The 25,591-nt window shown below is 40.9% G+C and overlaps 1 protein-coding gene and 1 pseudogene across 1 annotated transcript; one reads left to right on the top strand and one right to left on the bottom strand.

The window, feature by feature from the left end:
* Window positions 1–2,609: 2,609 nt before the first annotated feature.
* On the bottom strand, window positions 2,610–25,591 carry LOC109278222 (olfactory receptor 2C1). Its single transcript, XM_019468397.2, has 3 exons — window positions 25,417–25,591; window positions 19,927–20,044; window positions 2,610–3,918 (listed from the first exon to the last, which is right to left on the bottom strand). Exon 3 carries the CDS (start codon window positions 3,867–3,869, stop codon window positions 2,931–2,933), a length of 939 nt encoding a protein of 312 aa, XP_019323942.2. The 5' UTR covers window positions 3,870–3,918; window positions 19,927–20,044; window positions 25,417–25,591; the 3' UTR covers window positions 2,610–2,930.
* On the top strand, window positions 11,087–11,410 carry LOC128774730 (60S ribosomal protein L36a-like; annotated as a pseudogene).

Here is a 25,591-nt window from a genome sequence, read left to right as displayed (position 1 = left end):
CTTCCATCATTTATGAAGACACTGGTAGCTCACTGAAGGAGTTTTCCGGATCAGGATATAAATGAAAAGAGGTGGGTTGTGAAATAGACTGATAAACCTCCCTAGGAAACAATTACACTTTGATTAAATATGACGCTGAGCAGTTTTCACTAATCGTTCTCCCACATATATTATCTGTTCGGTCCTTACAATGTTGCTCCTGGCTATTGTATTCATTTTATAGATGATGAAAGGGAGGGCTGGAGACATCATATCCACTAGCTACCATAGCTCATCAATTTCAGAGTACACCAAAATGCCTCTTAGCTCCTATTATTATGAATTTTCTGAGTTATCTGCTGCCTCCTATTCCAAGGGCAGAGTAACTAGACAGCTACATTGTTACGAGTGAGAGAGCGCATGCACAGAGTGATTGTGGGAAGAAACCCAGCATGGCAGTTAGCTTTTTCTCCTCCAATCCCCTGTGTTTTATTAGCCTAACATCAAGTTAGATTCAAAATATTCTGTATTTTTGATAGGGATACCTGAATTGCTCCAAAGTGTTTAAGGAATCCCTATTTTCCTCTTGTTTTCTCCCAAGTTTTTTAGTAATTAAGAATATGACTGCACAGTCTATTTGGCGGTTGAAGTTCTCATAAATGAATCCACTGGCATTCTAGTTTATAAATTACCTTAGGAGCTTAGTTATTGTGATTGTATCTTCTGAGAACGTCATCTACTCTAAGTGTGCTGATAAATAAAAACTGTGAACTTGCCAGTCTCAAGACTCTGATAAATGACCAGGATAATGCCAGTAGAGACACACTTCAAATATTACTGAGTGGAAAATTGAGAATATAGGTCATGGCTCCCGTCTACAACTGGAAAAACCAATTCACGATGGGATAATATAACTAGAGGTCTTTGAGGGCAGGCATTTTAGATATGTGGAAAGGGGGACATTTGTCATTATTTATTTGGCATTGTCCAAGGGACAGGATAACTCCAAAGTGGTAAACCTAAAAGTGGTTCATTTCACAAGTTTAACTTGTAGTGTGAAAACGGGATACTTGTGAAACTTGTTAATTAATTCATTTCACTAAATGTTTATTGAGCATCTACCATGTATGAGGCATATGTTCAGGTGCTGTGGGGGACACAAAGTCCAAGACTCTTAATTATGTTTTAATGTTTATTTATTTTTGAGAGAGACACACAGAGCACGAGTGGGGGAGGGGCAGAGAGAGAGGGAGACCCAGAATCTGAAGCCGGCTCCAGGCTCTGAGCTGTCAGCACAGGGCCCAACGTGGGGCTCGAACTCGGGAACGGTGAAATCACGACCTAAGCCGGTTGCTTAATCGACTGAGCCACCCAGGTTCCCCAAGACTCTTTTAAAAACAGCCTTGGGGCGCCTGGGTGGCGCAGTCGGTTAAGCGTCCGACTTCAGCCAGGTCACGATCTCGCGGTCCGTGAGTTCGAGCCCCGCGTCAGGCTCTGGGCTGATGGCTCGGAGCCTGGAGCCTGCTTCCGATTCTGTGTCTCCCTCTCTCTCTGCCCCTCCCCCGTTCATGCTCTGTCTCTCTCTGTCCCAAAAATAAATAATAAAAAAAAAAACGTTGAAAAACAGCCTTAAGATCTATTAATTTCCTTTTCTCTGGAAATGTAGTTGCTAGGCAACTTTCTCATATGAACCCAGTTCCTGTGTCTATGGAAAGAGTACATGGGCTGTGGTGGCAGGTGTGCATGCCTATGGCAATTCTAGTGATGTGCCGTTGTACATACTGGCTTTCTAATTCCAATACCTGAGCTCCTCAAGATGAGTGGTGGTGTGCTGGACTGACTGCTGAGTTCCAGGAATTTTAAGGCTGCAAAACTAGATCTGGAGGCGGAGGACATGCTTTATAGATAGATGATTTTTTTTTTTTTTTTTTTTTTTTTTTTTTTTTTTTGTGCTCAAACTTGCTTAAGGAATCTCAGAGCCTCTCATAATCCAGCAACCATACTAACGTATCCAAATGCTGGTAGCAAGTCTCAGGGTTGGGTCTTAGGAGGAGGCAATTTAAAGAAATAGGTTTATTTGAGAGAAAAATAGTCTTTCTTTATTCACATTAAATATTAGATGAAGCAGAAGGTGGGAGGTAGACATAAAGGACAGGGTAAGTAGGATGACAAAGGAACATATAGGTAGGAAGTATGGGTAGACAGACAGGCATACTGGGAAGAGAGAAGGAGAGATGAGAAAAGTGATGAATGGATATGGTACAAAGACGAACTGTTTGAACTTTCACTTGGGGTGAATCATATCTGGCTTGATTTTATCGAAGTATAGCATCATGATATATAGATATTGCAAGTGGCAGTGCTTTTTAAAGAAAAGTACAGTGGGGCGCCTGGGTGACTCAGGCTCAGGTAGTTAAGCATCTGATTTTGGTTCAGGTCACGTTCTCGCGGTCTGTGAGTTCGAGCCCCGCGTCGGGTTCTGTGCTGACAGCTCGGAGCCTGGAGCCTGCTTCGGATTCTGTGTCTCCCTCTCTCTCTGCCCCTCCCCTGCTCGCTCTCTCTCCCTTTCTCTCTCTCAAAATTAGATAAACATTAAAATTTTTTAAATAAAGCACAGAAATCTCTAGAAATATAAAAATATGTAATATTTTATTACATGTAACAAATAGTACGTGGACCATAGAGACAGTGAGCCAGGTCTGTACTAAATCAACAACCCGTGAGCTGTTGATGGGACACATCTACTCCGTTACCTGTAGTCCACGGGATTTTTCGTGACCAAGTGTAGAGCATTAGAAACAACACTAGCCATGCCTTAACAGCTTAGGGCTACTGGGAACACGTCTTGGCCGTAGTAGGGTTAGTCCTCCTCATGTTCATCTGGCCAGAGCGAGAATGAGAAAAAGTGTGTAGAGGAGAAGAAGGGATGCATGATGGAGCTTTCCCTCCTCTCAGCCGAGTTCTCTTCCCTTTCCCAGCAGCCTCCTCAGTGCCGCCTTTACCTCCTTGTTTCTCAGAGTGTAGATGAGAGGGTTCACCATTGGCGTGACCACAGAGTAGAAGAGGGAAATGAATTTGCCCCGGCCCTGGTGGCTGGTCTTAGCCGGAAGGAGGTACCCGTAGATAGCTGACCCATAGAAGAGGAGCACCACCACCAGATGGGAAAGGCAAGTATTAAAGGCCTTTCTCTGTCCCTCAGCTGAGCGGATCTTCAGCACTGCCCGAGCTATGGAGCAGTAGGAGATCAGGATGATGCTCAGCGGGACGGCAGTGAAGAAGGCGCAGACACCATTGAGCACGGCCTCGTTGAGACTTGTGTCTCCACAGGCCAGTTTGATCATGGCAGGCACCTCACACAGGAAGTTGTCCACCCTCCGGTGCCCGCACAATGGGAGCTGCAGCGTGAACGTTGACTGGATCACGGAGTTGCTCAAGCCGCCCAGCCATGCAATGGCAGCCAGCAGCCAGCAGAGCCGAGGGCTCACGATGACGGTGTAGCGCAGGGGCTGGCAAACTGCCACGTGGCGGTCGAATGCCATCACCACGAGCAGGAGGCACTCGGTGGCCCCTAGCCAGAGGAAAACATAGAGCTGGATCACACAGCCAGCGTAGCTTATGGTCTTATCTGGTCCCCGTAAGTTGGTCAGCATCTGGGGGACCGAGCTGGTAGCAAAAGCGAGGTCCAGGGAGGAGAGGTTGCTGAGGAAGAAGTACATGGGGGTGTGGAGCCGGGCATCCAGGCGGGAGAGCAGGATGATGGTCGAATTCCCAACTAGGGTCAGCGAGTAAGAGAAGAGAATGACTACGAAAAAGACGATCTCCAGCTGGGGATGGTCAGATATACCCATCAGGATGAAGCCCTCTGAAAAGCTGTTGTTGGCCTCTGCCATTCTGCTTGTCCAGTCACTTGAAGAGTCTGTCCGGGGAGACGGCCACTTGCTGAGAGAAAAGCAAGTGAACAAGAAGGATAAGGCTGCTCTGCATGAGAGAGGGTCCAATAGTTTTCTGGGCATCAGATTTAAGTACCAATTTAATTTTTATGACCGCAAACGTTCGTGCAACCCCCACCCTCTATCGGTATCACATGAATGGAAATGTTGTGTCACCCAGATGGCGAACACGAGCTATTGCTGTAATGAAAGACGTGCCTTATGAAGAAGCAGAGGATTAGGGATCTTCAGTTCAGCACAGTGGTTACAAGGATGGAGGGAACTGACCTTAGAATTACATGTAGAAATTCTTTAAATACACATTTCCCTAGCCAAGGTTTTGATATGCTCAGGGGAGGGGGAAGCAGACCCGCTGTCTTCGGAAAAGCCCTCCAGAAGTTTCTGATGAACGTTTCTCCCTCTCCTACATCTCCCCCCCTCCATGGTGAAAACTCCCGATCCAGAAAGATGAAGTGTGAAGAAGAACATGATGAGTCTATAAAATCATGAAAAAAAAAAAAAAAGGTGGAAGAGTGAATACAGACTTATTCACCAAACACAGAAGATACAAACATGTAAGTTAAGAGGAGCTAAAAGTAGGACTTCAAATAAACAAAGCTTCACATAAGCCTAAGTAAGTTTAGGTGGAACAGACTAAAGAAATAAACAGCACTTATCCAAAATGGGGTTATTTCGGCTAATCGGAACCCATTATTAGTAAAGGAAACTAGAAGATCTCAGAGGATATCCTTGACCCTTTGAGGTATAGGACCCCATGCCCATGTCTAAACTATGGAGTAAGTCTTACCATCTCACACACAAAAAATAGCTCTTGTTAATAATGGGCCCATTAGCATCTCCTTTCATTGGGTACGACCTAGGCTTTGTTGAAAATCATGAGCCAAAAGCCCTTTTACCTTCTTTAGTAAATAAAGCAAACCTGGGGTGCCTGGGTGGCTCAGTCGGTTAAGCGCCGACTTTGGCTCCGGTCATGATCACACGGTTCGTGGGTTCGAACCTCACGTCGGGCTCTGGGCTAACAGCTCAGAGCCAGGAGCCTGCTTCGGATCCTGTGTCTCCCTCTCTCCCTGCCCCTTCCCTGCTTGCTCTCTCTCTCTCTCTCTCTCTCTCTCTCTCTCAAAAATAGAATAAACATTTAAATATTTTTAAAAACTAAATAAAACAAACTCGAGAAGAAAGCAGTCTTTGAGGCAGCTGTCCTCATCTGGACACTGAAGACTGGGAGCAAATTCTCTTCCTCTTTCTCTGGACCAAGATGTGTTCCACAGGAACCCTGGTTGCCACACCCAAAGAGCAAGCTTGCTGGGAGACGCTACTCAAGGGAAGTGTGCTGGTGTGTTTGCTACTTCCGGTGCACCAGGTGGTGGCCAGTTGGCCACATCTCTTGGCTAAAGACCCCGATAACTGTCCTTTCCGTCAATTAGTTGCCAAAATACTGGCAATCCGGATGATAGCTTCCGCCTAGAAGTCAGAAGGGACATCGCTTCTAATTGTAGGTTTAAGTCAGCAATAGCATCCCTCTAGTGAGTCAGGGATGGTAAGCATTTCGGAGGACTTTTCAACCCACCTCCATGCCTCTATGTTATACCTCAAGTGGAGGTGACTACTTATCTTTTTCATTTAAGGCTTAAGGTAGCTGGGGCGCCTGGGTGGCTCAGTCAGTTGAGGGTCCAACTTTGGCTCAGGTCATGATCTCGCGGTTGGTGAGGTCAAGCCCCGCATCGGGCACACTGCTGTCCCCGCAGAGTCTGCTCCAGATCCTCTCTCCCAACCTTTCTGTACCCCTCCCCCGCCCACTCTCACCCTCCCCAAAATAAATAAACATTTAAAAAAAGAAGAATTTAAGGTAGCTGAGGAACTGAGCGACCATCTGAGGGCCAGCTCATCTTTCTCTTCGTAAGTTCTTCCTGAAGCCCATCTCACTACCTCTGGATAGAAGTGCCTCCCTCTTGTATCCCTCTAGGGGAAAGAAACAGACAGACACTGCTCATCTCCTTCCACAAACTGTCCGGTCTTTGGGTGTCTGGTGCTTTGTGGAAGCTCAGAGATGCCAAAATTTCTTCCAGACTGTGCTCTGTGCCTATGGAGTTTTTATCCCAAGAAGAAATCAGCCAAAATAGAAAAGAAAAAGCTGTACCGAGAGTGGGAAGCTATCAGCCTCAGCCCCCAGAAAGTGCAGAAGGAAATGCAAGACCAGCTAGACTCTTGGCCTGAGCTTGACAAACTCCCCAAGCCAACGTGACTGTAACTTCCAGTCTGAATTCAGCAACTCAACTGCTCTTCAGGGCACTTTCCTCCCTCGAAGGTCTCTTCCCTTGTTCCTATTTCTGTCATAATTTGGGAACGTTAAACTGATCCAGAACTACTGGCATTTTAAGAGAAGCCCAGAGAGGACAATATTGAACGCAAAGGGTACACCATTTATGGGGCAATTTAGGCGGGGGGTGGGGGGCACCCAGATGGAGGTTGCTTGCGTACGGAATGATTTCCAAGAATGGCTCCTATGATACATAGATGGTTACCATCCTGGCCTGCCTGTGGATTTGGACTGAATGTTCAGGATATTGAGAAAAGGAGCCAAGATCTGTGTCTCAAAAAGAATGCTGGATATTGTAATTTCCCACCTTTACCCAGTTTTCTGCCTGCTCTAAATCCCACAACTCTTCACTGACCACTTGTGGATTAGGTGCCGCATCTGGGATCGGGGTTGGCTGCCTCCTGTCATGGAAACTTGCTCCCGAGCTGCTGGCACTCCCCATTGGTGACTGTGTGTTCTGAGAATCCAAGCCTTGCTTTAATGTGAGCCCGAGCAATAAAGTGAAAGTGAGTCATCATCAACAAACAAACCCAATTGTAAATTCCCAATCCTGGTAGAGAGGTTTTTAGACATGTTTTCGGTATTTCATTTATTTGGGAGGTCGTTGGCAGTGCTACTCCGGAGAGCCCGGTTTATGCCTGACTATCTTGCATGGAAGTTCTCAGTGAATCTTTCTCGACGACCTGCTCAGAACGGGAAACAGGGTTTTCTGTGGAGAATGACACTGAGGCAGAATGGCCCGCAAGAACCCAAAACAAAACACACTTTGTGTAGAAGGGTGAAGTCTAAGGTGAAATACAATCAAAATCTCTCCAGTCAGAAGGTCTAAGGTATTTGATCAGATTAACAGGAATTTTATCCCCAAATCTTAGAATCCGAGAATTAGAGATGAGGGAGTTGGAATCTTAAACGAAGTAAGATAGGACCAATAAGTGAGAAAGGTGACAGTTCAAAACTAAACTTGTGGGATGTGTAATGCCTAAGGGGCACCGCAGTTTAAAAATACTGAAATCTAAGAAATCAGTTATAAAGAGGAGTGAAGGGGGAAAATGCCGTCTGAAGGGGACTTTAACTTTTGACGTTCACATCAGGGAAGACAACCAAGTTTCCTTAAAATTGGTTTCTGATGCTCCTGTTAGAACAATCGTGGCTGCAGGGACCATGAGCCTGGCTCGGGTGGCAGTTCTAATGAGCATAGGATCTCACCAAATAGAACAAGGGCTAAACGCATGGCCACATATCACCCAGGTATACAAACTGAACACCTCAGACTGAGAATGGAACCGGCGGGATAAGCAGGGGGTTCCGGGAATAGCTCTCTAGGTTACGCGTCTCTGCAAGCTGGTGACAGTTCCTTGTAACGGGTGTCGTCAAAGGAAACCCAGAATGTTTGATGCGAGGGCCAGGGGGAGAGTGCTCTGCCTTGTGCTGCCTGGGCAGTTCCTTAGGGGAAGTTCTTACCTGATTTGCCTGACGGTTTAAAAGACACGGAACATGTGCAGAGTTCTACAGAGGAGGCGGCAGAAGGAACTAGATCCTATGGAGAACGGCTAAGAGGCTAACTCGTTTGAGAAGTGGGTGAAGGGAGGTTTGCTTTGGTTTTCCCTTCCAGTTAGTGTCTTCACGATAGTGAGGGGATTTTAAAGATGTGTGAGAGCAGGTGCTCTCCTTATGTGTGAAAAGCAAACTAGGCTTAAATTAAAAGCAAGAGATATTATGACTGGACATTTTTAGATTTCAGCACGATAACACATGGGAGAAAAAGATGGGCTTAGAGATTTGCCTGCCTGAGGGCACAGGACTGTACCGAAGCCTTCCATGACCTTCTTCTGCTGAGGATGCTGTTCTTAGGACACAGGTATGTATGCTAAAGTGTTTCATTTTGTTTTTTTAATCCTCATAGTTGAGAATTTCCCAGGTCCTCTCCTGGACCATTTTAGAAATGACTTTGTTAGGGGCACCTGGGTGGCTCGGTCGGTTAAGTGTCTGACTTCGGCTCAGGTCATGATCTCACGGTTTGTGAGTTCAAGCCCTGCGTCGGGATCTGTGCTGACAGCTCAGAGCCTGGAGCCTGCTTCGGATTCTGTGCCTCCCTCTCTCTGACCTCCCTCCCTTGCTCACGCTCTGTCTCTGTCTCTCTCTCAAAAATAAATAAACATTAAAAAAAAAAAAGAAGAAGGAAAAGAAATGACTTTGTCAAAGAGGTCCTCACGTGTAGTTTCAAAACTTCCCTTCACAGCTCGAATATTTCCCCCTCCCATCTCTTCTCTCAGCTGATGGACAAGGTCACAAACGGGCTCGGGGCTCTGTTACCATGTTACTTCCAACCTTTCTCCTGTGGGAAGATTCCAAGACCTGTGCCTTTAAAAAGCGATTCGTTCCATACTCTCTCTTTTCTCCTTCCTTTCCCCATCGTTTTTCCCTTTTCGCCTCTCTTCCATATACTCTGAAGTCTCTATTCATAAAAGCCTGCAGATTTTCATGGAAATATACCTTTGGCTTCAGGGCTCTCCCAAATCCCATCACGCTGTCCTTGGTGGATCAAATGAGAGGGTGATGATCAGAGAGGACGATGTGCCATGTGGCTGCTCCTTGCCCACGAGTTGGGAGCGCAGGCTTTTAACCCTGGGGCCGGCCTTGGCCATCTGAGAAGCACAGGCCCTGCTGCCTGGAAGCCTGGCTGGTTCTGGCTCCTTCTGCAGAGCCCAGGGGGGCACAAGCATCCCCCAAAGGCAATTAGCACCAAGCACCGGCGTGGCCAGCAAACGGGGCGGTGGGGGCAGGGGGGAGCTGTCCCTGAAGAACCCTCTCCATCTTTCACCTCAGGCCCGTCCCAAACACACATTACTAACTAATGAGTAATAAGAATTACCACACTCCTTAAATGGTTACTAAGGATATAATTTTGTCCCTTTTAAGGTACGTTCATATGATCTAGCTCAGTTGTTAAAATGCTTTCCTTTTTTTTTCTTTTTTTTAGTGTTTATCCACTTTTTTTAAAAATTTTTTTTAACATTTATTTATTTTTGAGACAGAGAGAGACAGAGCATGAACGGGGGAGGGGCAGAGAGAGAGGGAGACACAGAATCGGAAGCAGGCTCCAGGCTCTGACCACACAGCTAATACGAAGTGGAACTGGTGTATGAACCCAGGTAATCAAATTCCTGAGTCACTGCTCTGACTACCAAAAAATCCCACAATGAACACCAAACTCATGATAGTGGTTAAATTTGGAGAGAGAAGGAATGGAATAAGAATGGGAAGTGGTACACATGATCTTCAATTATACTTGTTAGATTTTATTTAATTGGGTAGTAGGTGCAAAGGTGTTCATTATATTATTCTACATAGATTTTTTTCTATGTATATTTTGTTATTTTCATAATTTAAATTAAAAAAAAATTTAACATTTATTTATTTTTGAGACAGAGAGAGACAGAGCATGAGTGGGGGAGGGGCAGAGAGAGAGGGAGACACAGAATCAGAAGCAGGCTCCAGGCTCTGAGCCATCAGCCCAGAGCCTGACACGGGGCTCGAACTCACGGACCGCGAGATCGTGACCTGAGCTGAAGTCGGACGCTCAACCGACTGAGCCACCCAGGCGCCCCCATAATTTAAATTTTTGAGAAAATATTAAGCATTTACTGCAACCAGTTGGAAAAGAGATACAAGAGAGAATCCAATTACTGGTGTGGCTCATATGAAACAGTAGAATATAAAAAATATAAAATACAAATTTTAAGAAGGAAAATAAAAGAGACATAGTAGAACTAATATAAAACAACTATATAGCAGTAAATCTGAAAATCTAGATGAAATTACTAAATTTCTGGAGGAAGATGAAATGCTGAAATTGGCACATGACAGAAAATAGAATTTAATCATTGAAGAAGTTGAAAGAGTAAACAGTAACGTCCTACCAAAAGAACTCTAGGCTTTGAATTCCCTCATTTGCTGGTCTTCAAAACTGTCTTGAGCATTCTTGACCTTTTGCTCTTTCACATACATTTTCAATTTTTTAAAGTTTGTTTATTAATTTTGAGAGAATGAGAACACGAGCAGGGGAGGGGAGAGGGAGGGAGAGACAGAATCCCAAGCAGGCTCTGCACTGACAGCACAGAGACCCTTGCAGGGCTTAGACTCATGAAACTGTAAGATCATGACCTGAGCCAGGTCAAGAGTCAGATGCTTAATGGACTGAGCCACCCAGGGGCCTCCAATTTTTTTTTTTTTAAGTAGGCTTTACACCCAGCATAGAGTCCAATGGAGAGCTTGAACTCAGGACCCCTAGGTCAAGACCTGAGCTGAGATCAAGAGTCAGTTGCTCAACTAACTGAGCCATCCAGGGGCCCCTCACATACATTTTTAAATCAGCCTTTTCAGATTTCAAAATAAGCCCTGTTGGTATTGTGAATAGAATTGTATTAAATTTGTAAATTAACTGAGAAGAATCAACTCTGCGAGTCTGAGTCATCCCATCTGTGATGAGAGTTTTTATAAGTCTTTAATGTGCTTTAATTATGACATCTTTTTTTCCATAAAGGTCTTGCACATCTTTTGTTAGATTAGTCACTGAATAATATCTTTTTTGCAATAATTGTATAAACGTTCTAACTTTGCTGGTATATAGGAAAGTAATTGATTTATACACTGATCCTCTATCCAGCAAGATGCTAACTTTAGCTGTTTATTCTCTTGGATTCCATATAACTGTAGGCAGTTACATAATCTGCTAATAAAAATAGCTTTATTTATTTTTACTTTCAGTGAGAGTGATTTTTTTCTTTTAAAAATTTTAACACATGTATAGTCTTTCTGTGCTGATAGTGCTCTCACAACCATGGTGAACGTTCCTAAAACCTGCCGGACTTTCTGAAAGAAACGTGGCAAGCACCAACCCCACAAAGTGACACAGTACAAGAAAGGCAGATTCTCTTTATGCCCAGGGGAAGCGGCGTTGTGACAGGAAACAGAGTGGCCATGGTGGGCAAACTTAGCTGATTTTCTGGAAAAAGGCTAAAACTACAAAGAAGAATGTGCTGAGGCTTGAATGTGTTGAACCCAACTGCAGATCTAAGAGAATGCTGGCTATTAAGAGATGCAAGCATTTTGCACTGGGAGGAGATAAGAAGACAAAGTCCCAAGTGATCCAGTTCTAAGCTTCATATTTTGTTACATTATGAAGATAATAAAATCTTGGGGCGCCTGGGTGGCGCAGTCGGTTAAGCGTCCGACTTCAGCCAGGTCATGATCTCGCGGTCCGTGAGTTCGAGCCCCGCGTCAGGCTCTGGGCTGATGGCTCGGAGCCTGGAGCCTGTTTCTGATTCTGTGTCTCCCTCTCTCTCTGCCCCTCCCCCGTTCATGCTCTGTCTCTCTCTGTCCCAAAAATAAATAAAAAACGTTGAAAAAAAAATTTAAAAAAAAAAAATCTTGAGGTTATGTTCACTTCAAAAAAAAAAAAAAAGATTTAACACATGTATAGATTTGGGTAATAATCACCATACCCAGGACACAGAATCGTTCAGTCACCCCCCAGAACTCCCTCCTGCTATCCCTTTGGAGTCACCCCCCACAACCCATTGACGCTGGCAGCCACTGATCTGCTCTCCAACCCTACAGAGATGAAAATATCATATAAATTGTCTTTTTTAATAATATCACCTAAGTGGAATTTTACTGTATGTAACCGTTTGAACTAGTACAATGCTCTTGAGATTCATCCAAGTTGTCATGTGTACCAAAAGTTTGTTCCTTTTTATTCCTGACTAACATTCTACTGTACAAATGTACCACAGTTTGTCCATTCATCTGTTGTGGTTGTTTTCAGTTTATGGTGATGATGAAGGGAAGTTCTATACGTATTTGTGTTCCGGTTTTTGTGGGAGCATGTTTTTATTCCCCTAGGGTAGGTACACAGGAGTGAGATTTCTGGGTCACACTGTAAGTGTATGTTTAACTTTATAGTAAATTGCCAAATGATTTTCCAGAATGGTTGTATCATTTTGCATTCCTAGCAGTGATGTATGACCTCTCCAGTTGCTCCACACGTTTGCTACTGCTTGGTATTTTATTTTTATTTTAGCCATTCTCATAGGTGTGTAGTGATAGCTTATCCTAGTTTTCATTTGCATTTCCCTGATAGCTAATGATGTCGAACATCCTTTTTTGTATCATTTGCTGTTCTTATATCCTCTTTGTGACTTTTGCCCATTTTTAAATTAAATTTCTGGTAAGATAATTGCAGATTCACACACAGTTATAAGAAATCATATAGAGAGACTCATGTACTCTTACCTAGTTTCTTTTAGTCATAACAGGATGCAGAACTATATATATATAGTACATTCTCACAAGTCAGAAGTTGCGGTACAACCCACCAATCTTATTCACAGTTCTCCCATTTTACTTGCAATTATGTGTGTGGTGTGTACGCATGTGTGTATGTATATTTAGTTCTCTACAATTACATCACATGTGTAGGTTAGTATGTCCTCCACTACAGTCAAGATAAAGAACAGTTCCATTAACATAAGGATTCCAGAGGTTGCCTTTTTATAACCATACCCACCTACCTCCTGTTCCCTTAACCCCTTGTAACCATCAATCTGTTCAGCATCTGTAAAATTTTGCCACTTCAAAAACTTAATATAAATGGAGACATATAGTATAGGACCTTTTGGGATTGGCTTTCACCACTCAGCATAATTTATTGGGGATTCATCCAACTCTTTGCAGGTTTGCAAGCATTGGTGGCTCATTCCTTTTCACTGCTGAATAGTAGTCCGTAGTATTTAAATAGTTAAACCATGATTTAACTATTCACCTGTTGAAAGACATGTGGACTGTTTCCAGTTTTTGGCTATATGAATATAGATGTTATTAGTATTTGCATATGTTTTTTGTCTAAATATAAGGGTTTTGTGTTGTGTTTACTTTTATTTACATTCATTTTATGCAGAATTTACTCCTGGGCTGTAAGTTTTTGTTTCTTCGGTTTCTTCTAGGGTATCTTTTACTTCTCAGTAACCTCCTTTCCTGGTTTCCAAAACTCTGCTCTTTTTCAGTAAGGATCATCTCAATATGCCAGGGAGAGTTTATGTATGGGTTAATCTGACCATCAGCCCTGTAAGTTCTATACTGTATCTTGGGGGCTTTGTTCACTAGGATGTGCTCAATGACCAGAGAATCTACATCTAAACACTTAAGTTCAGCATCACTCTATGAATTTGTACGCATGTGCAGTAAAAATTCAGCACTCTTTTTGGGCCACTGACCCTGTGTCCAGCCCCAGAGTTTGGCCTGGCTACACCTACCAATTCCACCACTGTAGTGATGGAATGGCACGCATCGTTTCTGCAAAGTGGCATCTTTCAGACACTTGGTGGCTTTTCGGGGATGTATGCCTTTGGTAGCCTAAGCAGTTTCACACGTGTTCTTAAAGTGAACAAAGATCTGAATCTCCTGGTTTGCATGATCTTGTAGGGTTTTCTGGGTCAAGTGAATAGCGAGACATTTTCAGAGATCACCTCAAGCCATTAAGGTTTTATTTTTCGGGATGAATGCCCAAGACTTTAACTGCTGGTTCTTACGGTAGTTGCATGTTTAGTTTCATAGCCAACTATCAAGATGTTTTCCAGAGTGGCTGTATCATTTTGTACTACCTTCACCAACATATGCGATCCAGTTCCTCCATATTATCGCCAGCATTTGATGTTGTCACTACTTCTTATTCTGGGCATTCTGACGTGTGTGCGGTGATATCACACTGTGGTTCTAATTTCATTTCCCTGATGGCTAACAATGGTGAACCTCTTTCAGTTGCTAACTTTCCATCTGCATATCCTGTCGTCTATGTCTTTTGCCCACTTTAAAATTGGACTGTTCGCTTATTGTTCAGTTTTGAGATTTCCTCATATATTCTAGATACAAGCCCTCTGTCAGATAGGTGGTCTGCAAATATTTTCTCCTGTCAATAGCTTGTCTTTTATTCTTATTTTTATTATTTAAAAATTGTTATTATTGTTATTACTATTATTATTATTATTAGAGAGAGAGAGTTTGTGAGTGGAGGAGGGGGGGCGGAAAGAGAGAGAGAAAAATCCCAAACGGGCTCCATGTTCAGCACAGAGCCCAATATAGGACTCGATCCCATGACCCTGGGATCACGACCAGAGCTGAAATCAAGAGTCGGATGCTCAATCGACGGAGCCACCCAGGCGTCCCTTATTCTTATTTTTTATAACACCTTTATCAATATAATTCACACATGATGCAATTTACCTATTTAAAGTGTGAGACTGATAGATTTTGGTATATTCACAGAGCTGGACAAACCATCTTCATAATCAATTTTAGCACATTTTCATAATCACGGAAAGAAACTTCATACCTATTGCCATTTTGACCCAACCTTCCCACCCACACCCAAGCTCTAGGCAACAACCAGTCTACTTTCTGTACAGATCTACTTATTTTGAACGTTTCATGTAAAAGGATTCGTATAATATGTGGTCCTTTGTGACCGGTTTCTTTCAATTGGCATAATGTTTTCAAGGTTTACCCATGTTATGACATAAATCAGTATTTCATTCCTGTTTTTTTTTTTTTTATTTTAGAAAGAGAGAGCGTGTTCATGCAAAAGTAGGGGGAGGGGAAGTGGGAAAGAGCAGGCTCCATGCCAGATCACAGCTTGACGCAGGGCTCAATCCCACGACCCTGGCATCCTGACCTGAGCCAAAATCAAGAGTTGGACGTTCAACTGACTGAGCCACCCAGGCACCCCCGTACTCCATTCCTTTTATTTCTGATTAACATTTACATTGTTTCCACTTCTGGCTGTTGTGAATAATACTGCTATGAACATTTGTGAATAGGTTCTTGTGTGGACATGTTTTCACTTCTTTTGGATACATACCTAGTTTTGGAATTATTGGGTCAGACAGATGTTTAACCTTTTGAGGAACTACCAGTTTCTTTTCCAAAGCAGTCTTCTCATTATTTTAACAGTGACTTTCATGTGAAATTTAAAAATTTTAACAGAATCCAATATATTTGTTTTTTTATTTTATGGACTGTGTTCTAACATCATGTCTAAGAATTCTTTGCTTAATTCCAAGGTCACAAGATTTCCTCCTATTTTCTTCTAGAAGTTGTAGAGTTTTAGATTTTACAGTTAGGACTGTAACCAATTTGGGGTTAACTTTTATATAAGCTATAAGGTTTACATGGAGGTTCTTTTTTTCCATAAGGATGTCCAATTCTTCCAAAATCATTCATTGAAAAGACTGTCCTTTATCTACTAAATTGTTTTTGCACCTTTGTCAAATATAATTTGGCCACAGACATAGAGATTCCAGGAAAAGAAAACTACCCACTAATGTTCCTTATGCATATAGATGCAAAAAATCCTCAACAAAATACTAACAAACTGGGGCGCCTGGGTGGCTCAGCTGGTTGAGCGTCCGACTTCAGCTCAGATCATGATCTCACAGTCCGTGAGTTTGAGCCCTGAGTCAGGCTCTGTGCTGACATCTCAGAGCCTGGAGCCTGCTTCGGATTCTGTGTCTCCCCTTCTTTCTGCCCCTCCCCTGCTCATGCTCTCTCTCTGTCTCAAAAATAAATAAAAACATTAAGCATTAAAAAAAAAATACTAACAAACTGAGTCCGACAGCATATTAACAAGATTATATAGCATAACTAAGTAGAACTTATTCCCTGAATGCAAGGGTGACTCAACATAATGTTGAATTACATATAATGCAATTCACTACATTATAAAGTAAAGGGAAGAAATGAATGATGCAGTAAAACCATTAGATAAAACCCAATACCCTTTCATGATAAAAACACTTAACAGACTAGGAATGGAAGGGAACTTCCTCAACATGATAAAGGGGTAATAATGATGATGATGATGATGATAATAATAATAATAATAATAATAATAATAATAATATCCCACAGCCAACATCATGCTCAATGGTAAAAGACTAAAAGCTTTCTGCCAAAAATAAGAATCAAAGTAAAGATGCACAGTTTCATCACTGATATTTAGCATTTTACTGAAAGTTCTATGGTAAATCAAGAGGCACGAAAAAGAAATAAAAAGCATTCATATTGGAAAGGAAGAAATAAATCTTTCTCTATTCATAGATGATAGGATCCTATATATAGAAAATCCCAAAGAATCCACATAGAAATCACTATAAATAATAAACAATCCAGCAAAGTTTCAGGATACAAGATCAACATAGAAAAATTAGTTGTGTTTGTATATACCAGCAATGAATAATATAAAAAATAAATTAAGAAAACAATTCAATTTACAATAACATCCTAAAGAATAAAATACCTAGGTATAAATTTAACAAAAGAGATGAAAGACTTCTATGCTAAAAACTATAAGGTATATATATAAATTAAATAGAATTTAATTAATAAAATAAGTTAAAGAAGATATAAATGAAACAGAAGACACCCTGTGTTCATGGATTAGAAAACTTTACACTGTTAATATGGCAGTACACCCCAAAGCTATCTACAGATTCAGTGCAATCCCTGTCAAAATTTCAATGGTCTTTTTGCAGAAATGGAGAAGCCAATCCTCAAATTCATATGGAATTGCAAGGGATCCTGATTAGCCAAAACAGCCTAAAAAAAAAGTTGGAGGATTCACACTTCCCAATTTCAAAACATACTATAATTCAAAATGATGTGGTACTGACATAAGCATAGACATGTAGACTGCTAGAATAGCATCGAGACTCCAGAAATACACCCCTTTATCTATGGTCAACTGATTTTCAATAAAGACCACAAGACCATTCAATGGGGGAAAGAACGGTTTCTTCAACAAATGGTGCTGGGACAACTGGATAGCCACATGCCAAACAAAAACAAAAACCCCTACTTCACATCATACACAAAAATTAATGAAAATGGATCCATGACCTAAATATAAGAGCTAACAGTATAAAACTTTTAGAAGAAAATATACGGGTAAATCTTTGTGACCTTGGATTTGTCAATGGGTTTTTAGACATGATACCAGAAGCAAAAGCAACAAAAGAAAAAATAAACTGGAACTTATAAAAATTCTTAAAATTTGTGTATCAAAGGACTTCATCATGAAAGTGAGAAGAAAACCTACATAAGGAAAGAAGATACTTGTAAATCATATATAGGGTATGGGTTTAATATCCAGACTATATAAGGAACTTCCACAACTCAAAAACAAAAAGATAACCCAAGTTTTTTTTTTTTTAAAGTTTATTTAAGAGAGAGAGAGGGAGACAGTGAGAATTCCAAGCAAGCTCTGCAATGTTAGTGTAGAGCCTCATGTGGGGTTCAAACCCACAAATCGTGAAATCATGACCTGAGCCAAAAATAAGAGCCAGATGCTTAAACAACTGAACCACGCTGGTGCCCTAAAAACCCAAGTTTTAAATGGCCCAAGGACTTGAATAGACATGTCTCCAAAGAAGAGAAATGGCTAACAAGCACATGACAAGATGCTCAACATCATTAGTCATTGGGAAAATGCAAATCAAACTACAGTGAAATATCACTTCACATTCATTCAGATGACAATAGTAATAATAATAATAATTAATAATAATAATATAAACTAGGTAAATAGTAAATGTTGGTAAGGATGTAGAGAAATTGGACTTGTATATGGCTGTATATGGCTGGTGAGAATGTAGAATAGTTCAGCCGCTATAGAAAAGTTTGTTCCCAATAATAAAACATCGAATTACCAAATGATCTGATAGTTCCACTCCTAGGTGTATAAGCCCCCCCTCAACTAAAACATTCAAACAAATGTTCACACATGCATGTTTATAGGAGCACTATTCACATTAACCAAGAAGTAGAAAAACTCAAATGTTCATCAGCAGCTGAAAAGATAAATTGTGGTATATAAATACTATGAAATATTATTCAGCCGAAAAAGCAAGGAAGTGCTGATATGCGCTACAATATGGATGAACTACAGAAACATTATGCTAAAGGGAAAAAAGCCAGACCCCAAAGGTCACATATCGTATGACTCCATTTACATTAAATAGTCAGGATAGATAAATCCACTAAGGCAAAAAGCAAGCTTATGGTTTCCAGGGACTGTGAGAAGGGAAGAACGGGGAGTAAGTACCTAATGGATACAGGGTTTTCTTTGGGGATGATTAAAATGCTTAGGAGCTAGATAGAGGTGGTAGGTGCACAACATTGTGAATGTTTAAAAAAAATGCTAACGTTCATTCATTTTTTGATAGAGAGAGACAGAGCATAAGTGGGGGAGGGGCAGAGAGCGGAGGAGACAGAATCTGCAGCAGGCTCCAGGCTCTGAACTGACAGCACAGAGCCCGATGCAGGGCTTGAACTCACAGACCGTGAGATCATGACCTGAGCTGAAGTCAGACACTTAACCAACTGAGCCACCCAGGCGCCCCGAGAATGTTTTAAATGCGACTCGGATGTTCAGTTTAAAATAGTTACTTTTGTTTAATGTGAATGTCACCTACTAAAAAGTTGCCTATACAAAAACTTGTCATGTTTATATGGGTCTATTTCTAGACTCTTTATTCTATTCCATTGATCTATGTGTCTATCCCTTGACAATACCACAGTGTTTTGATTAATGGGGCTTTAGAAAAAGTCTTATAATCAAGTGATGTGATTCCTTCAAATCTTTATTATTTTTCACAACTCTTTAGACTACTCTAGTTCCTTTACCTTTCCATCTTACGTTAAATCCATTGATCAGTCAGGGGAGAACTGACATCTTTACTATGTTGAGTCTTCCCAATTCATGAACATAGTATGTCTCTCTATTTATTTAGGACTTCTTTGATTTATTTCACCAATGGTTTGGAGTTCTCAACATACATATATGGTTTTTAAGAGTTATACATAAAGATTTCATTCTTTGAAGCTATTGTAAATGATACTGTTCCCAGTGCATAGAAATAGGATTTTTTTCATTAACTTTGCATCCTGTGATCTCACTGAATTTAATTATTCTAGAAATTTTTGTAAGGTCTTAGGATTTTCTACATTGACAATCACATCTTTTCTGAATAGACAGTGTATTGATTTTTCCTTTCCAATCTGGATGTTTTATATTTCCTTTCCTTTTTCCAAATAGATTTTGTCAATGTTTATTTATTTTTGAGAGGGGGCAGGGAGAGAGAGAGAAGAGGCAGAAAGAGGGAGAGAGAGAATCCCAAGCAAGCTCTGTGCTGTTAGCACAAAGCCTGATGTGGGGCTCAAAGTGACGAACTGTGATATCATGACCTGAGCCAAAATCAAGAGTCAGACACTTAACTGACTGAGCCCCCCATATTACCCTTTATATTTTCTTTTCTTTCATTATTGGACTGGCTAAGATTTCTGGTAGGACGCTGCATAGGAATAGTAGGAGTGGGGATTCTTGTCTTAGTCCTGATCTCAGGGAGAAAGCATTTAATTTCTGGCAATTCAGCATGATTAGGCATTGTTTTTTTAAAATAGATGCTTTTTTACACGTTGAAGAAGTTCCATTCCATTCCTAATTTGCTGATAGTTTTTATCATAAATAAATGTTTTATGTTTGTCTCTATCTTTACTACAGTGTTCACTTTCGGATTTCTAGTTGTGTTGAGATCAAGGGATATGAGAGAAAATAAATTGTAAACTCACAATCAATCCAGTGATACTTTGAATTCCGGTGCTTTTAGCCAAATCACCTCCTGCTGTTGGCTCTTTGTAGTCCTAAAACAGCGTCTTCAAGCATTTTATCCAAGTTTTATAGTTGTTTCTACGTGAGAGAAAAGAAGAGACATGCTCACTCCATCTTACCTAGAACTTGAACCCCAATACCGATAGTGTTGTTTCTGCCTTTCTAATCCTTAACATTTTGCTTCTTTTCTCTATTATTGGTTCTCCCTTCAGATTGGTTCTCCCTAGTCCCTGCCTCCACAGACTTCCTAAATTAGTTTCTTTTCAAAGCCTTTACTTTATCTTTCTTTCTGTCTACAATCTGCCCTGTTGCATCTGTTAGTTACCTAGAAGCCTACTTATCACTCTCCACTTTACTCCCCTTCTTAGTCAAGTTTTAAATTGAGCTATAAGTGACTTACTATAAAACTCACCATTGTAAAGGCTATAACTCAGTGGTTTTATTAGCATATTCACAATCCGTCCCCACTATTTAATTCCAGAACATTTGCTTCACCTCAAAAAGAAACGCTGTATCCGTTAGCCATCACCCTCCATTCTCTTCCAGTTCCCAGCCCCTATCAACAACTCGTCTGTCTTCTGTCTCCAAGGTTTTGCCTATACTGGATATTTCATAACACATGGGATCTTTTGTACCTGGATCCCTTCACTTAGTGCGGTTTCAAGGTCTCTATGTTGTATGATGCATCAGAACTTCATTTCTTTTTATTGATAAATAATGTTCCATTACACACACACACACACACACACACACACACACCACTTTATCCATTTACCCAATGATGGACATTTTGGGTTGCTTCTAGTTTGGGGCTACTGTGAATAATGCTGCTATGTATATTTGTATACAAGTTTTCGTGTGGACACAGGTTTCCATTTATCTTGTGTAGATACTTAGGAGTGTAATGATTGTGTCAAATGGCAATTCTATGATTAGCTTTTTGAAGGGTGGTCACAGTGTTTTCTATAGTGGTTGAAACATTTTACCTTCTCACCAGCAGTAAATGAGAGTTCCAATTTCTCCATATCCTCAATAACACTTGTTATTATCTGACTTCTTTATTATATAAGCCATGCTCATAGATAGGAGTTGTATCTCATTGTGCATTTGATTTGCATTTCCCGGATGTCTAATGATGTTCAGTGCCTTTTTGTGTGCTGATAGGCCATCTATATATCTTATTCTGAGAAATGTCTATTCATATTCTTTGCCTTTAGAAAAACTGGGCTGTCTTTCCATTATAAAGTTTCTTTCAGATAGTGGTAAATAATGTTGCTTAAGTTTCTGATAATTTTGGGGCTAATGGCTGTGAAAATTTCAGATGTAGACAAAAAAAAAAAAAAACCTTCTCATCTTGTGGCAAGTAGAATACAATTGCTTATATGCTAAAGTGCTTACAATTTTTAAAGTAGTTTCTTTTGTGTCTCAATGTATTATTAAGAGTATATCTACAGGGGCGCCTGGGTGGCTCAGTCGGTTAAGCGGCCGACTTCGGCTCAGGTCATGATCTCACGGTCCGTGAGTTCGAGCCCCGTGTCGGGCTCTGTGCTGACAGCTCAGAGCCTGGAGCCTGTTTCAGATTCTGTGTCTCCCTCTCTCTGACCCTCCCCTGTTCATGCTGTGTCTCTCCCTGTCTCAAAAATAAAATAAAAATGTTAAAAAAAAGAGAGTATACCTACAATTCTTTCCTCTGCCTTTAATATTCTAATCATTTCTAAATCCCTAAGATTAATTAATAAGTAAAAATATTGGATGTGCCCTTCAAATGTAGGTGTTAATGTCCACTCCCAAATTAGTAGAATGCCTAAGTCAATTCACATTAATTTTTTTTTTTTTTTTTTTTTAGAGAGAGAGCCAGCAGGGGAGGGGCAGAGAGAGAAGAAGACAAAGAATCTTAGGCAGGTTCCACGGTTAGCCTGGAGCACAACACGGGGATCGATTTCACAACCCTGAGATCATGGCCTGAGCCAAAATCAAGAGGTAGACACTTAACTGACTGAACCCACCCAGGCACTGCTCACATCTATTTTTAAAATTTAATATTAAGTTAGTCGAGGTATGTTTTTCCTATTCTGTCTTACAGGAGCTGAAGCTGGACTTGAAGATAAGGCAGAGTGGGAAACTGGCCTTGGAAAACCAATCAGCCAACCAAATGAAAATGACATAAACGTATACAAATTATGTACCTAAACAATGTAAAGAAATGTAGAAAATGCCCTCTTTATCCCCAATCCATCATTCTTTAGAAGGAAAAGACAAAACCAAAAAAAGTTTGCGAATATAAAATCCCAACATGTAAAACAATGACATATAGAAACTGCTCAGTAAATATTTGCCCAACGTTGAATGAATGAATGAACATTCACAGTGCATATCTTTCTAGAAGCTTCAGGGGGCAAACAACCCCATGCAGAAATAAGGAAAGAGCAAGTTTTCGAAGCAGGTCAATTTAAGTGTCAGTATGGGAGTTACAGGGGATAAACAGTAGGCTAACGTACCAGGAATTCTAGTAGCAATAACGGTTGGTTAAGTAGGTTTTATAAATGATAAACTATGACTTTCACAGAAGTGTATAGCTCAGGGGTACCTGGGTGGCTCAATTGGTTAGGCGTCTGACTTTGGTTCAGGTCATGATCTTATGGGTCGTGAGTTCGAGTCCTATATTGGTGCCAGGGCTGTGCGCCCACTTTGCGTCCTCTGTCCACCCCCATCTCTGCCCTTCCCCTGCTTGGTCGTTCCCTCTCTCTCTCTCCCTCTCTCAAAATAAATAAACTTAAAAAAAGAGAAGTGTGCAAAAAGAGAACAGGACACTTTTTGACTACCAGGGCCCTGGGTGTTGGAATATACAGCAGCTACTTTAGAATAGATCCAGAAAGAGGATCAAGGGATGGAATGGACACGAATGACAGAAAAGGAGAGAAAACTCCTCATTTAGAATAAGTATGATAATAAATGGAGAAGAAAATGGAATAGAAGTATTAAATTTCCAGGTCACTTTGCATCCTAGCAGTTACTGAAATGTGATGGTCAAATGCTAATTAAAAAATATACATTATCTAGGGTGCCTGGGTGGCTCAGTCGGTTAAGCGTCCGACTTCGGCTCAGGTCATGATCTCGCGGTTCGTGGGTTCGAGCCCCATGTCCGGCTCTGCAATGACAACCTGCAGCCTGCTTCAGATTCTGTGTCTCACTCTCTCTGTCCCTCCCACACTCCATCTCTCTGTCTCTCAAAAATGAATAAACATTAAAATACACACACACACACACACACACACACACACACACACACACACACATCATCACCATCATCATCATCATCAAGCAGGAATGCTGAGGGGGTGAATTATCACAAAATTCAAATGATTTTTAGTATTCATTTACACTTTACACATTATTCCAAGAACAAAAATGTAAAGCCAATGCAAGTAGGTAAATGAGGGCATTTTGAGCTCCCGGGGGAATGCTCTATACAAATACACTAGAGGATAATTAGTATTATTTTGTTTTTTAGTTGCTTCCAGGAAACTATCAATTAACTGTTGCCACCAAACTCTTAATGAGTGAATCACTTTGGGGCTTGTTAAAAGTGCAACAGTTGATTGCGTAGTTTCATCTTATTAATATATTGTTCTGTTAATTATTACAGGCATCTAGCGTCCCTCCTGGACCACCCTCATTATGATGCATTTGGATTGCCTGTTGTTCTCATAATTGGACACCACAGAGAGGAACCCGGGAGAGTCCTCTTACATAGCCATCTTGAAAAGTTGTTGGTCAAGTTCTGCCCTCAGAGAGAGTGAAAAGCAGCTCCCACGTGCTCAGTTGAACTTCCCTCCTGTGGGAGAGAAGGTCTCTGTCATGTGGGAATTTTTCCTCAAAGATGGTTCAGAATAGAGATTGTCAAGAACTGTTCATGTCTTACAAACTAAACTATTTACGGGTGAAATGTTATAACGTCTGAGATTTCCTTTAAAATACCCCCAAGGGGCACCTGGCTGGCTCGGTCAGTAGAGCATATGACTCTTGACCTCAGGGTCATCAGTTTGAGCCCCACACTAGGCACAGAGATTACTTTAAAAAATAATTTAAAAAATTAAAAAATAATAATTAAAAAATAAAATACTCCCAAACAAACAACCCCAACAAAACAAGCAAAATAAAAACAAAAAAACTGGAAAGGATAAGTGAAACAGGAGAGGTAAAGTGTTAAAGCCTACACAAATCTTCACCGTATCACTCGACTTTTATGTACGTTTAATGATTTCCATAATGGAAACTTTCAATAGGTGTATGTTAAAGGATGCTTCATCTCCTACATCTACATATTAGCTGTTTCTCTATGTATTAGGATTCTTTCAGTTATAATGAACAGAAACTCCAACTTACACTGGCTTAAACATAAAAGGAAACGTATAGATTCAGGTAGCTAAAAAGTCAAGGGCAGTTCTAGGTATCAGGTGACGCTTGATCCTACAGCTCAATGTGTCACCAAGACTGAGTATTTATCACTCTGCTCTGCCTTCTATGGTGGTTGGTTTCATTCTAAGATTCACACCTCTCCTAGTTTCAGGAAGACTGTCAACAACCAGTGGGTAACATGTATCATCCAATAAACGCTGGGTTTGTTCTACCATTTCAAACAGAAGTCCCCATGGGACCAACTTAAGGTCACATACCTAACACTGAGCCATCTTCCAATCACAGAGGTAGAATCCTCCTTTACTAACTTAGGTTAGGTCACATTCTTCATTTCGAGGAATGAGGGTAAAGAACCTCACAGACCTCCGAATGGAATCAGTGTTGTTGGGAAAGAGGAAAGGGAAAAAGGGTGCTAAGAGACAGTCAACAAATCTCTGCTAAACTCTCCACAGGTAAAGCTTCCAATACAAAAGAAGAGAGGGCAATGAAAGATCTCTTCTAACACAGAAATACAGGTATAAAGCTATGGTCAGATATCAGGGACCTGGATAGGCTGTAGAGATGAAAGATGACCGTAATGAAAGGACAAACAGTATCTGAGGCGGATGGGAATGCTGGTGAGGCGTTCTAGGAGGTAAGCATTACCATAATACCAGAAACTAGGAAAAAAAAAAAAAAACCTGCAAGAAAAAAATACCTATAGGTCAGCATCCCTCAATAATATGGATTCAAAAATACTCAACAAGATATTACCAAATCAAATCTAACAATGTATAATAAGAATTATACAGTGGGACTTATTCCAGGTATGCAAGGCTGGCTCAATATTCAAAAATATATTAATGCCATTCCTCACATCAACAGGCTAAAGAATAAAAATCATATGATCATATCAGTAGATGTAGAAAAAGCATTTGACAAAATCCAGCACCCATACATGATAAAAACTCAGCAAACTAGGAACAGAGGGGAATTGCCTCAATCTGATTTTAAAAACTGCCGAAACACCCTACAGCTAATATTATACTTACTTGTGAGAATCTAGAAGCTTTCCCATTAAGATCAGGAACAAGGTAAGAATTTCCCTTGCACCACTCCTCTTCAACATCATACTGGAAGCCCTATATAATTTAATAACGATAAGAAAATAAGAGATATACAGATTGAAAAAGAAGAAATGAAATGTTCTTTGTTTACAGAGGACAA

This window comes from Panthera pardus, unplaced genomic scaffold (assembly GCF_024362965.1).
Source record: "Panthera pardus isolate Hobbes unplaced genomic scaffold, ASM2436296v1 HiC_scaffold_4, whole genome shotgun sequence".
Lineage (NCBI taxonomy): Eukaryota > Metazoa > Chordata > Mammalia > Carnivora > Felidae > Panthera > Panthera pardus.
The sequence above is the reverse complement of the archived record's forward strand: the minus strand, read 5'-3'. Positions and strand labels throughout refer to the sequence as shown.

What these genes read in the sequence shown, in the direction of transcription:
- LOC109278222 (XM_019468397.2), bottom strand. Translation starts at nt 3,869, where the DNA reads ATGGCAGAGGCCAACAACAGCTTTTCAGAGGGCTTCATCCTGATGGGT.